This window comes from Vigna unguiculata, chromosome 5 (assembly GCF_004118075.2).
Source record: "Vigna unguiculata cultivar IT97K-499-35 chromosome 5, ASM411807v1, whole genome shotgun sequence".
Lineage (NCBI taxonomy): Eukaryota > Viridiplantae > Streptophyta > Magnoliopsida > Fabales > Fabaceae > Vigna > Vigna unguiculata.
In genome coordinates this window covers 48,575,949-48,590,644 of record NC_040283.1, presented here as the reverse complement: position 1 = coordinate 48,590,644, position 14,696 = coordinate 48,575,949, and the positions used below count along the sequence as shown (strand labels likewise).

The 14,696-nt window shown below is 37.1% G+C and overlaps 2 protein-coding genes across 6 annotated transcripts; one reads left to right on the top strand and one right to left on the bottom strand.

Annotated features, from left to right (window-relative positions):
* The first annotated feature begins 570 nt into the window (after positions 1 to 570).
* Positions 571 to 5,068, top strand: LOC114184863 (putative pentatricopeptide repeat-containing protein At1g16830). 5 transcript variants are annotated; one of them, XM_028072228.1, is made up of 4 exons: positions 571 to 2,000; positions 2,106 to 3,190; positions 3,465 to 4,168; positions 4,504 to 5,068. In XM_028072228.1, the coding sequence occupies exons 1-2, from the start codon at positions 1,139 to 1,141 to the stop codon at positions 3,101 to 3,103; spliced, it is 1,860 nt and encodes a 619-aa protein (XP_027928029.1). In that variant the 5' UTR covers positions 571 to 1,138; the 3' UTR covers positions 3,104 to 3,190; positions 3,465 to 4,168; positions 4,504 to 5,068. The 5 variants fall into 5 exon arrangements, with proteins under 5 accessions (XP_027928029.1, XP_027928028.1, XP_027928026.1 ...); XM_028072227.1 differs by having other exon boundaries at positions 571 to 3,190; positions 3,465 to 3,608; positions 4,568 to 5,068; XM_028072225.1 differs by having other exon boundaries at positions 571 to 3,190; positions 3,465 to 3,608.
* A 2,239-nt stretch (positions 5,069 to 7,307) lies between these two features.
* On the bottom strand, positions 7,308 to 14,525 carry LOC114185283 (mediator of RNA polymerase II transcription subunit 8). Its single transcript, XM_028072922.1, has 6 exons — positions 13,752 to 14,525; positions 13,282 to 13,670; positions 12,605 to 12,811; positions 10,073 to 10,126; positions 7,944 to 8,004; positions 7,308 to 7,773 (listed from the first exon to the last, which is right to left on the bottom strand). The coding sequence occupies exons 1-6, from the start codon at positions 14,497 to 14,499 to the stop codon at positions 7,583 to 7,585; spliced, it is 1,650 nt and encodes a 549-aa protein (XP_027928723.1). The 5' UTR covers positions 14,500 to 14,525; the 3' UTR covers positions 7,308 to 7,582.
* Between the last annotated feature and the right edge of the window lie 171 nt (positions 14,526 to 14,696).

The window sequence follows — 14,696 nt, the reverse complement described above, 5'->3', positions numbered from 1 at the left end:
AATTTCATGTGTAAAAAATTACAATGGTAACAAATGTAAAAAATTTAAATAATTTAAGTATTTAGGTGAAATGATTTGATGTATATATTAGAAAAAGTTATTGTAACATGTATATATAAGTTATAATATAAGTTGTAATTAAACTTATTTACTAATTTGGTCTCAAATTGAAGATGATGAAATTGGATCATTTTAAAAAGTTAGGGTACTAAATTGAACCAAAAATTTAATTAGAGGACTAAATTGAACATAATTATTACTATCGTCACGTGTCATGATTATAAGTTGTCACGTGACATGATGATAAAACGACACGTGATAATTTTTAAATTTTTTGAAAAATAAAAATAAAAAATTAATTTTAAAAAATTATTATTTTTTTAAATTAAAAATTTTACAACTTAACATTTGTTCCATATATAAAAAATCAAATTAAATCATTTTAAATAATTGAAGTACTAAATTAAATAAATAAAAAATATAGATACCAAATAAAATTAACCAAAAGTTAGGATACGAAATCATTAATTATATAAGTGGCATTTTCGTCAATAAGGAAAGATAGTAGAGGTAGTAATTCAGTGACAATTAGTAAGGACAGCTTCGTGAATCGAGTAATAGGTCAATGCAAAATTACCGATTTACAAAAGCAGCCACTGACACAACTGCTGCGACTACGACCGGAACCCTAGCCACCGTCACAGGTGCCCGAAAAGCAGGCCACCATTGATCCCACTGCGAGCTGCGAAACCAGAACGGCGCTCGCGAAACACCCTTACGAGAAAACGAGGATCGCCGACAGAGAGACACCACTGCGAAGCCGCCGCGAGTCGCCTCCGCTGCGACGAAACCCGAACCGGCAGAGCACCGCGAACCGCCGCGACTGCGAACAGGGACCTCACGCGAACCAGATCTGCCTCGTGCCTCCGGCGACCACCACGACTCGCGCCGCTGCAGGAACCTCACCTGCGACTCGCGCGCGACTGCACCGTCGACACCGCTGCAGGAACCTCACCGTCGACTGCACCATGACTGCGCCGCTGCAGAAACCTCACCGTCGACTGCACCACGACTGCAAAAGTGAGTAGAAAACATGATATCCAAGAATTATTAGGGTTTAGAATTGTTTTTGAGGGAAATGATATGGAGTTGGATGTGGAGAAGAAAGGGAACAGGAATAGGGTGGAGACTCAGACTAATGCAATGCCATTCTTCTTCTGCTTGGTGCTGTGGGCAGAGACAGAAGCAGAAGCAGAGAGTGAACAGCCAGAGTTTGAAGCTTACAGTGTCTAGATGTCCATCTGATTTGATTGCTCTCTCAATTTTTCTGTGGACAGCCCAACGGCGCCGCAATGACTTGCCAGCCATCGATCACATCGTCACTGTGCTCCGTCGCCTCACTCACCGCTACAACACTGTCTCAGCCACGCTCTCTGAGTTGAAGAGCATTGGATGTGCCTCTTTAACAAACCCTAAATCTCAGTTGGTGTTGTTGAGGGTTTATTGGCGTGGAGGTATGTACGACATGGTTGTTGAGGCGTATGAGCACATGCAAGGCTCCTATGGATTTGTCCCCGACACCTTTGCTCGTAATTTGCTTATGGATGTTCTCTTTAGGACAGGGCACTCCCATGTGGCGGTTTCTCTCTCTCTCTTCAACCAGACCCATCCCCCTAATTTCTTCACCTTCAACATTGCACTCTTTCATCTTTCCAACATTAACTTGAAGAGACAATGCCGCAACACTCTCCCTTACATCTCTCATATTTTCAGACTTATGTTCAGGGCAGGCTATTCTCCCTCCCCTCTCACATTTCGGATGCTTCTCCATTCTTTCTGTAACATTAATGCACTACCGCAAGCTTTTCAGCTTCTGGCACTGATGACTGTTCTGGGCATCAGTTTCTCTGTCAATATTTGGACCATTCTCATCCATAACTATTGTAGATTAGGCCGTCTTCATCTTGCTGCCAACCTCTTCAACAATATGCTTCAAACCGGTTGTTATCCTAATGTTGTAACATATACCATCTTATTTAAGGCTTTTATGCAATACAACATGCTAACTCATGCTTTCCGTTTGTTTAATGACATGTTATCTACAGGCCAAATCCCAGATTTAATTTTATCTAATGTATTAATTGATTCTCTTTCAAAGGCTGGAAGGTGCCGTGATGCACTCCGAGTTTTTTTAAGTTTATCCGACCAAAACTTAAAACCTGATTCTTATACCCTTACTTCATTGTTATCCACCATCTGTCGTTCCAGGATGTTTTATCTCTTACCCAAAGTAGTTATAGCCTCCAGACATATAGATACTGATTTAGTGTTCTGCAATGCTCTTTTAAGCTCTCTTACTAAAGCCGACCTGCCTTCTATTGCCGTTGGATTCTATGACTACATGATTGATGTCGGTTTTGTGCCAGATAAATATAGTTTTGCTGGACTGTTAAGCGCACTCTGCGCTGCGGGAAGAGTTGATGAAGCTGTTAATGTGTACCGTGTTGTTGTTATGAGTTCTCATGATACTGATGCTTACCTACATACTGCAATAACAGGCGAACTTTTAAAGGTCCAAAAGTATCGCAAGGCTGTCAGTGTTACCAGCTTAGCAGTAATGAATAGATATCCGCTTGACAGTGTGGCATACTCAATTGGCCTCTATGCACTTTTTAGAGATGGGAGAATTCAAGAGGCTTGCACATTGTATTACCGGATGAAGGACAATGGTCTGAAACCTAATGCTCATACCTATAATTTGATGTTTTTCACATTTTGTAAAGAAAGAGATCTTCCAATGATGAAACAGATACTGCGTGAGATGATTGAGTCAGGGATACACTTGAGTGACAGAAATTTCTTCAACTTATGTAAATATGCATGTAGATCGGATATATATCTTTCTGTTTTAAATTTGTTGCCTGAAATGAGAGATCTGAGGTTGTTATCTGCCAAGGCATTGCATGCATTGAACTATGTTTGGCATGAGGAAGGAGTACAAGCAAAACATAAACATCAAGCTGAAGTTAATACAGAGTGTAACCCAATTCTAGATTCATCCAGTTCTGAAGATCTGTCAGATGTAGCTGCTTCAGTTGGTTGAACACTTATGCTTACCATGTAGCCCACTTCTGCTTGAAGGGTTCATTAATTTCTATGCTGTGAAATTCATTAACCTATCATACCCCCGGTAATAGTTACTAATCTTATACTTTTTCTTTATATTTTGTGAAGGAATGGAGGGGGATGGGTGCTAGCATATTCCAGCTATTAGTAGAGCACGTGTATCTTCTTGTAACTTATATCTAACAGTGGCAGAATTCAATACCATTTGATTGGAACACTTCAGATTTGAATATTTGCACTGTATACTTGATAATATCTTTTATATGACTAGCCTCAATTTTGTAACTTTGTTTCACATCCCTGACTAATATTCTTCTATGTTTGTTTTTGTCAACTAGGTTACTTTTAATAGACGGAAGATTCTCCATGCCTCCAAAGATGCTCCACTGCATCCGGCACTACTCATCAGGCACATTTCTGACAACATATCTGCATTCAACACCTTAAATTCAAATATTGACCCCTTTCTCATTTTAGATGATGTGAGTCTTCTCATTGCAACGCCTGACACTAATCCTTTCTTCTGGAGTACTTTCCCCTTCACCAAGTTCCTTATTTGCTGATATGGGGGTGTCCATGGCACTTTTTTGTTTCCTTCTCCGTAGTCTCTAAGCTCTTTGCATTTTGGCCAGTTAAATTGAATACACTATATTGTGGTTTTTTTTTATCCTAACTGGTTTTCTGCAGAGAATTCTGTTTTGGTGTGTGTTTATGCTGGATATATACATATATATATATATATATATATATATATATATATATATATATATATATATATATACACACACACACACACTTTTTAATTGTTCCCAGGTGCCTGGAGCTGAATCTCTTGTTAGAAGCGTTTCTCTTTATAGTTGAAATAACTACTTAAGTCACATGAAATAAACCTAAAAAAGTGTTGTGTACCTTAGCAATGTCCATGTCCACAATGCGTCGGAAGTAAGCCTCCGAGCCATGTCAGAGCTTCATAGCTCATGTATGATGTTGCATGGGATACCTTCAATATTACTGTCTTCATTGACATTTGTCTCTTTTTCAGGTACAGTCTGAATTTATTCGTGATGAATAAATTACCTATTTCCTTTACTATCTTGGATTTTCCTTGGTGCTTATATCTGCATTAAGACTAATAATTTGAAAATGGTGTCATAAGTTTAGATGCTAGCAGTGTTGGTGCATTTATGATTATGTTGTAAAGTAAACTGTATTTGCTTTAAACACTTCTGTATTGATGCTGTTGAATTTGGGAATTCATGATCCTAATTTTTTTGTTGCTGCTGTTTCTAATTCTGATTTTAGTAACCCCATTGCTCGTACTTCGAATCTTAATTTTGTTGCTGCTGCTGATTTTAATACTGTTGTTTTTGATAATAGTGCTGAAGTTACAGTTACAGATGCTGTTGCTGATGATCTTACATCTCCTATTTTACACATTCAGCCACTCTCATTGGATGATGAGAAGGAGTTGCTACTGCTGCCACAGATTTCTATAGACAACCAGATTAGTGCGTGCACATACACAGATTGGACAGAGTCGAGCAGAAGAATAATGTGTTTCAATTTTTGCTCCCAGTTTTTGTTTTTCCTAATAGGAGTAGAATTTTGATACTTTCTTTAGTTAGTATAACTACTAACTAGAAGTTGTAACTATAGTATGGCCAATTTGAGTTAGGCCATGCTGTTTTTAGTTTAGATTAGTGCAGTTTTCTTTCCTTTTCATTAGTTTTGCTTAGCCTAGTCTTCTTCAGTTTACATTTGCTGATTTTGTTATCTTTTACACTTGACACTAGTTTGTAGCTATTAGGAGTCTGGTTGTACTTCAGTTTTGATAATTACTGTTTTCTGAATTGTTTTAGGATATTGGTTTAGGTTAGTTGTTGGTTTTACACTCTTAAGTTCGGATATTATATTTACCTGTTTTGCCGAGATTTCTAATTTTGATTAGTTCTGTCGATTTCTACATATGATCTTTGAATATCATTTAATAATTTGGTATTTGAATCTATAATTATTTGAGTAAAGAAATACAAAAGTTATAAATAAAAGAAATTTGACAAGGAAATTGTTAAATGTTTGACACCTTTCAAGGAAGTGGAATTTTTGTCGGAGTTAAGAAAATCTTTACCTTTGAAGAATGATGAATGGCTATTCAAATAAAGTAATTGGACTATATGTGTGATCTATATAATGCATATATAATGTAAACAATTTCTATGACATGATAAATATTTTGCCAAAAGTTTCTCCCTTTATGGAATCCTCAACTCAAACGAAAAGAGAGACTGAGACAAAAGCTGAAAGTCAATCTGAAGCAAGGTTGGTCAAGCAAAGAATGAGTAGCTAGCTAAATAGCTGATGGTTGGCACTTGCCAGGGCAATTTGGCACATGTATGACCGTTAGGTTGGTTACACCTAAAACTCATGCATGCCCTTAACTTAAGATTACTGTTGCAGTATTGTTTTATATTTAGTCCAGGAAATGACTGAGACAGAGGAAAGAAGAATGAAAGTGAATTGGAAAAGATTATGTTGAATTAATATGAATTTAGGGAGTGAGTCTCCAACATCATCACCTCCCACACCTCCCTCTCCACTTCCCATTAGTTTTGGACCAGGCAACAGGACATACTCCTTCTCAGTATCTTCCACTCCATCGCCACCTTTCTCACTCCCTCCTTCCTCCCACCCATCTCATGACAATCTTCCTCTTCTGCACAAGACATTACCCACTACTAATGTTCCTTACGCATTTTCATTGGATCACCAACAACTCGAATCCAAGAATACGTGCCTCAAGGATTTGTGAGTCCTCTCTTCTCTTAATTTCATATGCATTTCTACGTATGTAACAAACAATCTTCGTTTCAAAATTTGATTTTGCATTCTCTTCGTTTAATTATTAAGTTGAACTTTTGATTGATACTAAATCATTATGTTGTACTGAGAGGAGGATGCTAAGCATTGCAAATTATTATTGGTGGGTTCAACTCTTCTCAGTAACATTGAGAAATATAAAGTTGATCTAAAGGGTTTCAAATGGAGGGTGAAAAAAGTTGTAGATTCATTTCTTTTTAGTAACAAAATATTAACAACTAATGTGAATAAAAAAAGAAATTGACCGAGACCGACGTTGAATTGTAATTTTACCAAGTATGAATCATGATGGTTTAGGATGTTGGACTTCCTTTTGTTCAAGACTAGCACAAGTAATGCACATGACAAATTATCTCTCTTGGACTGGTAGGTATTCAAAGAGATCCCTCTTTGTTATCCACTAGTCAAAAACAATTAGCTAGGTCTTTTCCCGCCATTCTTGATAGATGCAAGGCTGAAGATGTCACTGACAATTTTTTTTTCTCCATTTTCTAAGAACAGGTTAGAATGGTTTGTAGAAAGATGTTGCAGTTGCCGTGACAAACTTCCTTGAATCTTCCAAATGACACAGAACAGCTCAAGGAATAGCAATATTCACCAGAATTTGTTCCTATATTATTGAGGCATTCGATTAAACTCTGAAGTGTGTACCTAGACACCATCTAACATCTCTACTGAATATCCTTTACCATTGTTTCTTTCCCTTTTATTTTTATTTTATGTTTTGCGAAAAAAATTGATAACAATTCAGATATAATTGAACAATTAACCGATCAACGGTTCTTCTAGAGATTCTATACGATCTCCCTCCCTAATACCAACTGTTTTGACGTTTTTCCGGGCTCGTGTTGCCATGAAAAGCTCGTTTTCTCCCTCTAACGTCTACATTTTCATTATAGGGACCTTTTACAGGGCACTCTTGTAAACACTAACTTCAAGTATATTTCATTAAACGAGTAAATATATTTCTGCAGAATTAAATTTAAACAGAAGTAATATATTTTTGAAAATTTTTCTCGTACAAATAAATTTGTATTTAATCCTAATAGTTTATTCTGCAGGCTTGTTTATTCTAACAGCACTGCTTATCTTTGAATCACCTATTCTCCACGAACAGCGCACATCCAATCAAATGAAGAATTGGCAAGAATGTTGGTTAAATGATTGGTCAACTATTACAATATGAAATTAGACGTAATCATGGAAGGAAACCAATTTCACGTGTCTGGGTTTGGTAAAAATGGAACTCGATGAACGACGATTTCCATTATCACCTCTACAAATAATTTAGAGTCAACCAATCATTTTATGCTCTTCACACAAACTATTTTCTTAATTATAATATATTTTTGCACAATTGTAATGCATTTATAAAATCCTGCCTTATAATTTCAATTAACCTATCAACCTAAATGGACTAACCAGTTTCTTTTTACAGTTCAGTTCTTTTACAAAATTAGAAACAATTTGGCAACCCAAAATACAATAAAAAGTTGGTTTCAGTTTTTCTAAACCACGTATCTAGAGCAACAAAGTTCGGTTCAGGGTTTCAAGCAAAATCATCCATGCCTAGTCCTAATCACTGCGGATTTTGCTGTCTCTGTTGAGAGAAATTGGGGTGATTCTGTTGTGTGTTTTGAAGTGTCACCATCCCAGATTGAAGATTCTGAGCATTCGATGCCATGCTACCAAATGCCTGTGAACCATGTTGTTGTTGTTGCTGCTGCATGGGCATCATACCACTGGGATTGCCACCTCCCATGTTAAACACTGCAAGGTAAACCTCACAGTTATGATTAAGTTAAAACTCGCACACAAATAGATGGAATAAATGACACACCAGGTTGCCTCACAACCGTTTCAAGGAGGACAGACTAGCGAACAAAGTTCCATAAATAACCAATGAAAAAAAAAAAAAAGATATAGGATAAAGTTCATACTCTGATCACTCAACATTTGAGAAGTATGACTTCGCTGAGGGTTGTTTCCAGATAATCCGAACTGAGGAAATAATAAATGTAGAGCAAGTTTGAATATTTTATCCTCATTATTTGAAGTCAGCCAAAAGCAAGTAGAGACAACTATTCATTCTATACAGATGATAAAAAATCAGTAAATGCATAATACAAACAATTTATTCAAGAAAGCTGCCAACTGAAAGTGAGTCACAAGGAAATGATAGGGTATATAAAGAGAAGCAGAAGTAGTTAGAATATTAATGAATTAGTTAGTTAATTGAGACGTTAGTTATATATAAGGGAAGGACAGAAGGAGGGAAATATGTTCATTGGTAAACTGAACATTAGATCTTTGTAAAAGGAGAAATCCTTTAACAACGGGAAAGAGCAATCTCTTATTTCTTGTTCCTTTCATCCTATTCAATAAAGATATTTATTTTCTTTCTCATTTTAATTCTTGGTTCCCGACAATTAACTTGCTGAATCTTTGAGGGAAAGCCAATGTTATAGATGGTGGGAGCACAAATTTTGACCAAGGGAGACCTGCCAGCCTTTGTGGGGGAAGATTCAATTGGGTGAAATGCTAGGGCCAAGGCACAATATGCATTCATGAGCATAGGGGGTGTAAAAATTGGAATTGTCAAAACAGGTTTAAATCCACGAGCTAAACCAGTCCACTACGTGCTCGAACAGGGCCATAATCTAAAATTTTACAGTTGGTAAAGATTTCAGGACCAGTAACCTATTAAAATGTCTAAAGAATCCAATGAATAAAGAAACATAACCCCTTTAAGAAAATGCACCAAAAACATAATTGTGCAAAGCAACCTATTAACTTCCATTTGTCCTAAAACTCTTGATGGATTAACTCAATTTTTTCAAATGTCCACCTGTCAAACATAATTGTGCAACCAATTAAATTCCATTTGTCCTAAAACTCATGATGGATTATGTTAGATATATTGTGTTTTATGTTAATTAGGGAAACATAGCGTTTGTTGTTTGTTAGGGAAACATAGACATTGTTTGATGTTGGTAGATATTGTTTGTATCAATATCTTCTATTTACCATATTTATGTTTGGTTATCATATATACTTGTATCACTCTTTATTATAAATATATTCATCCTATATGTATTTTAGACACAAGGGAGATTAATCCTATACGGTTTTTCTTGATATTGAACCGATTAAATCAATTTTTTTCCAATGCTTGATTTGTATGCAATGACCATTGGGTTCCCATTCCTACAGCAGGAAAACATTGCAATGCTCTGAGGAGGGCAGATGAAGATCATAATGATGAAGATGAGTCATGTGGTCCATCCAACTACCACAAATCCAACCTTGAGGACAAGGTTGCTTTTTAGGAGTGGTGTATTGTTAAGGTACTAGGAGAAGGAAATGTTAGATCAGATAGCTAAAATACTTCCGAGTTAGTGAGTTAGTTGAGGTGATAATTAGATATAATAGAGGAAGGATATGAAAGGGGGAAGATGTTCATTTGTAAATTGAGTATTAGCTCTTTGTGATGGAGAAATCATTTCTTTTCCTTTTCATTTCAATTATTGGTTCCTAACATAGACTAGCCAATCCTTATGTAAAATGAAAATCATGTTATAAAATTCCAAAAAGCTAAAAGAAATTAAAAGCTTCTAAAACCAATTTCATAAGTTTGCAAATCAGAACAGCCCCTAAAAGTCACCAATCACTTTTTATAATAGTTGCAATGATGTACTAATGGACTTGAATCATCATGAAGTATAACATCAATGGAGTGAGTCAAGCAAAACACTGACTAAATTTTTCTACGAATAAATAATATAGTTCAAAACATGCAAGAAAACCATATATAGATCACCATAATTTCTTGACTTCTTTCTTGTTTCATTCTAAAAACTAATATACCCCAAATGCCGAAGGCTCCTTACAATGCAGCAAAAGTATAGGGGAGGGTTATTGTAAGCAGGACCCACCAGACAACAAGACACAACTTTACAGTAGCACCAGTCACCCTCTTGTTTCATTTGAATCCAACAAAATTTTACTTCAATAAAACCAATGAGACATATTGGGCTTATCCACTAGGCGAAGAACATAGAAGACAAACCTGCATTCGAGGAAGAAGAGTCTGCGAAGGCAATGCGCCAGAAATGTTTGGAATCTGAGATATTTAAGAAAAAAATTGTCATAGAAGTAATTGTTGGAGGAAGGCACATTATCAGTAGGGGGAGGAGCACAAAGAAAAACAGCAACAGTAATCTTTTCAAATAGCAAGACAAGAAATCACTACTCAAAATACATAAATCATGTCCAGGAACACATTATTATATTTGATCCCAAAAGAACTTTACTATGTTCAGAAAGCTCCACTTCAATTAAAATAAGGAACTTTCACCAACACTTTTTGAAGCTAATGTTTCTAGCTGAATAGAAATGCTCTTTTCTGTGGCATTTCAGGCCAAAAATTCTGTACCATTAAATGTAACTACATCATCAACAAAATTCTTGCTCACATCTCATTTTCCCCACCCAAGAAGCCAATAAAAATCTTTGTGCCCAAGGGAAGCTCTAGCACTAAAGGAATTATCAGAAATTACCCATAACATACTGTAATAGGGAAAAAGAATAAGGTTATCTGTTTAACATGAAACACGCCATTTCATTTATACACATGACACATGTTCAATAAAAAGAAAAGAGATGAGTGAGGTTTTCATCAAATAACGCATCCCCTATTTATCATTTCAGCATCTCTCTCATCCATCCTCTCTTTCGTTTTCTTTTCATCACATTGTCCCACTTTTTTAGAATCTATCCTTTGAGTTGTTGTACCTTAGAACCCTACCCACATTGCTTTTCTCTCCAGAAACTAAGCTGTGGCAAATTTTGGGTACAGGGATGGTGCTATGAGGAAGGAGGAGAGTTCCCACACCAAAAAGATTGCTCATTTTGACTCTCTAAGGGACACCCACAACTCGTAAATTTAAAGAATAGGCTATTGCCATGTTTTAGCTTTGGTAGGATTAATATTTGTGAGTTGTGAGCTCCAGTTTTAGGGATTTTATTAACCATGGTGCACAAAGCTTCAAACAAATTTCTAAAACTTCTGATATTTTTGTTGGTGCTCGGATGTGTTAATTTCTACCTGGCTACGAAGCAGTTTTGACAGTCAATATAGCCTACTTTAATATTTTTATAAATTCTATTTTAAAGTATATTGTTGTATTTCAAGGATGGTAATAAAATAAAAATTTGGAATAAATATTAAAAATTGAGATTATATTACTAGGATCTATGTTAGAACCTGTATGTCATTAGCGGATGATAATAACCCAGGCTTGCATGACTCCAGGAGGAGAGGGCTATCCGTTACATGGAGCTGCCACAAGGGAGATATCACCCATCGAGGAGAGGGCTATCAACAAGATGTACCAGCCCCAGGTAATACTGAGACAATGATATATTTTAGTGGAGAAGACAATCCATTAATTTCACATCATTTACATTTTTTTCTCTTGATAAATTTTATTTTAAATTTTCTTATTAAACTTATGAATGATAAATCTGTTACTACTTTGGATATAATAAATTTGAACTCTTGAATATTGGATATATTGTGGGATTATTGAACTCACATGTTTTATAAGTTTTATTTGAGGATTAAGTGTTATATTGAAGTTGTTTTACTGAACAACTCGTGTGTTGCTGTGTTTTCCTTCTGGTTCATAGTGGTTGTTAGCGCCATAGTAAGTATTCTTGTCAGTAGATTTGGTTCTTTAGTTTCACTGTTATTGGTTTATGTAGGCCTCCTTTGTGTTGGTGGCCATTTGATGTTATTTTGGGATAATATGTATATTCTGCAGCTATAAGGAGTTTAGTCATGGTTTTATGTTGAGATTGTTATTTTTTTTTTGTGTTGATTGGATAGATATCATGGTTTTATGCAGCTATATGTTCATTTTTTTGGGAAAATCATTTTTCAAGTAATGCTTCACTGTCTTAGATTGTTTTAGACTTGCCAGGCGAAGGGTATTGGCCAATGCCCAATCACAGTTTGTTGGTTTGGGTCGTGACATAACAATAACACCATATATTGGTCAAACCACAATCATGGAAGACATAGCTTTGTTTTATAATAAATAACTAAAACATTTTGAAACATAAAGCATTTGAAAGCCATACCTACTCTATACTGGAAGCAATGCACAATTCAAATAATTACAAGCCCAGAACAGGATCAATACAAGCATGTGATGAATCACCCCTATCCCTCTTAAGAGATTTCCAAGAAACAAAAAACAAATAATATTAACACACAAACACAAAGGGCAAAAAAATGGAGTCATGGCGAAATTTACTGCAAAAGGGTAAAAAAGCACACAACTAAAACAGTAAGTTCACATCTGTGTTAGATGTAGACCACAAAAAGTTGCCCTCCTTCAAAGAAGTCCGTGCCTCCTTTTAATTTATTTAATTATTTATGGTGTTGGCTTTCCCTTCAAATAAATACCAATAGACAATCAAAGAAATTTCAATAAATTAGCTTTAACTTCCTTCTGCAATTAATAGTTCATGATGTAAATAATAGCATAGTAAAATACCCGCTACTTAAATAAATCAGATTGCATAAATAGCATACCATTTGAGTATTAGGTGTTGTTTGAGCAGCACTGAATAGTGCACTGTTAGCAGGACCAGAAAACTGGCTTAATCGAGTCATTTGATTTCCTTGATTGAGTTGGCTTTGACCAATGCCATGCTGAACATGTCCTGAAGGCAGCTGTCTACCCTGGAATTGCTGATGCCCAAGTGGTTGAGAAAATTGCATCTGGTGTTGTCCATGCAACTGATGGCAAAAGCACGCTCGTTACCACCAAAAAAAGGAGAAAGATACAAAAAAATAACACTGATTTAATTTCTTCTTGGCCATTAATGAGTCCATGCGTGTATTCGTGGTGTTTAGACTACCCAAACAGTACGTACTCAAGCTTTTCTTCTTTATATTTTATATTGATCACTCAAAATTTACTAGTGTCCTGAAGCATGCAAGCAAGCACACAGATAGACACAAAACAGGGAACAATTTACTAGCCAAAGGACTGGTTTGTGGTTAAACTGGTATAGGTTTCAAAACTATATTTTTCCCTTTAAATAGGACAAAATTTGGTACCGAAAGCAGAGTTTAACACGTGGCAAACTGAGAAGCTAGAGCACAAAAAGATTACACAACCATATGTATAACGTACTCGAACCGATGTTTAAGGTTAAATGAAGGATGTATTGAGTCAGTGCAAAATACATAACCTGAAAACTTACCTGTCCCATTCCTTGCATTGCCGATTGCCTGAGCTGTTGATGCTGAGCAAGCATTTGGTGCTGCTGTTGTTGAGGTAACTGCTGCAGAAGTTTCTGGCGTTGCTGCTGCTGCTGCTGTTGCTGTTGCTGCTGTTGCTGCTGCTGCACTGGGGGTTGCTGTTGTTGGGTTTGCTGTTGAGGGGATGGTGTGTTCATGATATTTGTAGAAGACCTAGGTGAATTGGCATATGGCATGGGTGAAGGTGTTGTGTTGTCAAAAGAAGTGGCGGAGGTTGGGGCGGAAGGAGATGCTGCTGATCTTCCCAAAAGTTGTGACGCCGAGGTCTGTAACAAGGGGTTCTGTGGAGGCATGGTATTGGAGGAGAGAGGGGTATTCTTGATGTACATAGCTGGAAGTAGTAGTTAAAAAAGGAAGTTAGTGGGAGGAGAGAAAGAGAATGATAATAAGTAATAGCACATAAAGTATTAACTGTTAGGAGCAGAAGAAGCATCGTGAGCAGGAGGGTCAATGAGTCCTGGAAGTGCATCTGCCAAATGAATGGGAGGAGCGGTAGTGATCTGCCTCTGGTCAAGGGGAATGCGTAATCCCTCACCAGCATTCACAGCAGCGCGGAGTAGATTTTCTTGTTCTTGGATTTTGGCAGCCTGACCCTTGTCGAGAGTGGGGGCAATGGGGCCCTGACGAGTTCCGAAGCAATAGGCTTTGCGGGTGTCGGCCAAGACCTTTTCAGCGCCTTCGCAGGCGGCGGCGATCATGTCGAGTCTGGCCTTGAGCTTCTCAATCTGAGTGGGAATTGGGAGGTTTTGGTTTTGCATGCCCTCCAGCAATTGCTCTCTCTTGGAGTTCTCCTCCGCCTCCATTTCGGGGAGAAGTTTGGAGGAAAGCATGACCGGGAGTATGCTGGCGTTCTCTGCATTCACGTTCTTGGGGTGGACCACGAAGGCCTTCGAAACCTTCTTCATGTCGTCGACGATGTTGAAAAGCTCGAGGTTCACCATGGAATACTGACCCAGGATGTCTTGCCATTTGGGCGTGGTGTTGGTGCGGCCGTATGCCTCGAAATCTTCCAGAATACGAGAGATGGCTTTGAAGAGGCTAATGGCGCGGGTCTTCACCTGCTTCAGATTCAGCTGCTGCTGCACTGCCTGGTTCAGCCGATCTTCACCTTCTCCGCCTGCACCTGTTGCTGCTGCTCCTCCTCCTCCTGCGCCCTCCATTCCTTTCTCTCTCTTTCTCTCCAATTATTTACATGTTGTATTTAAATTTATATTACTCTTTTAAGCTAAACCATATTTTTAATCAAAATCCATCTCCTTTTCTTTATCATATTTATCGATAAAGATTAAAAAAAGGTTAATTATTTATCTGGTTTCTGATTTAACAAAAAGAATGTGAAGTTGATTTTCCTGTTTAT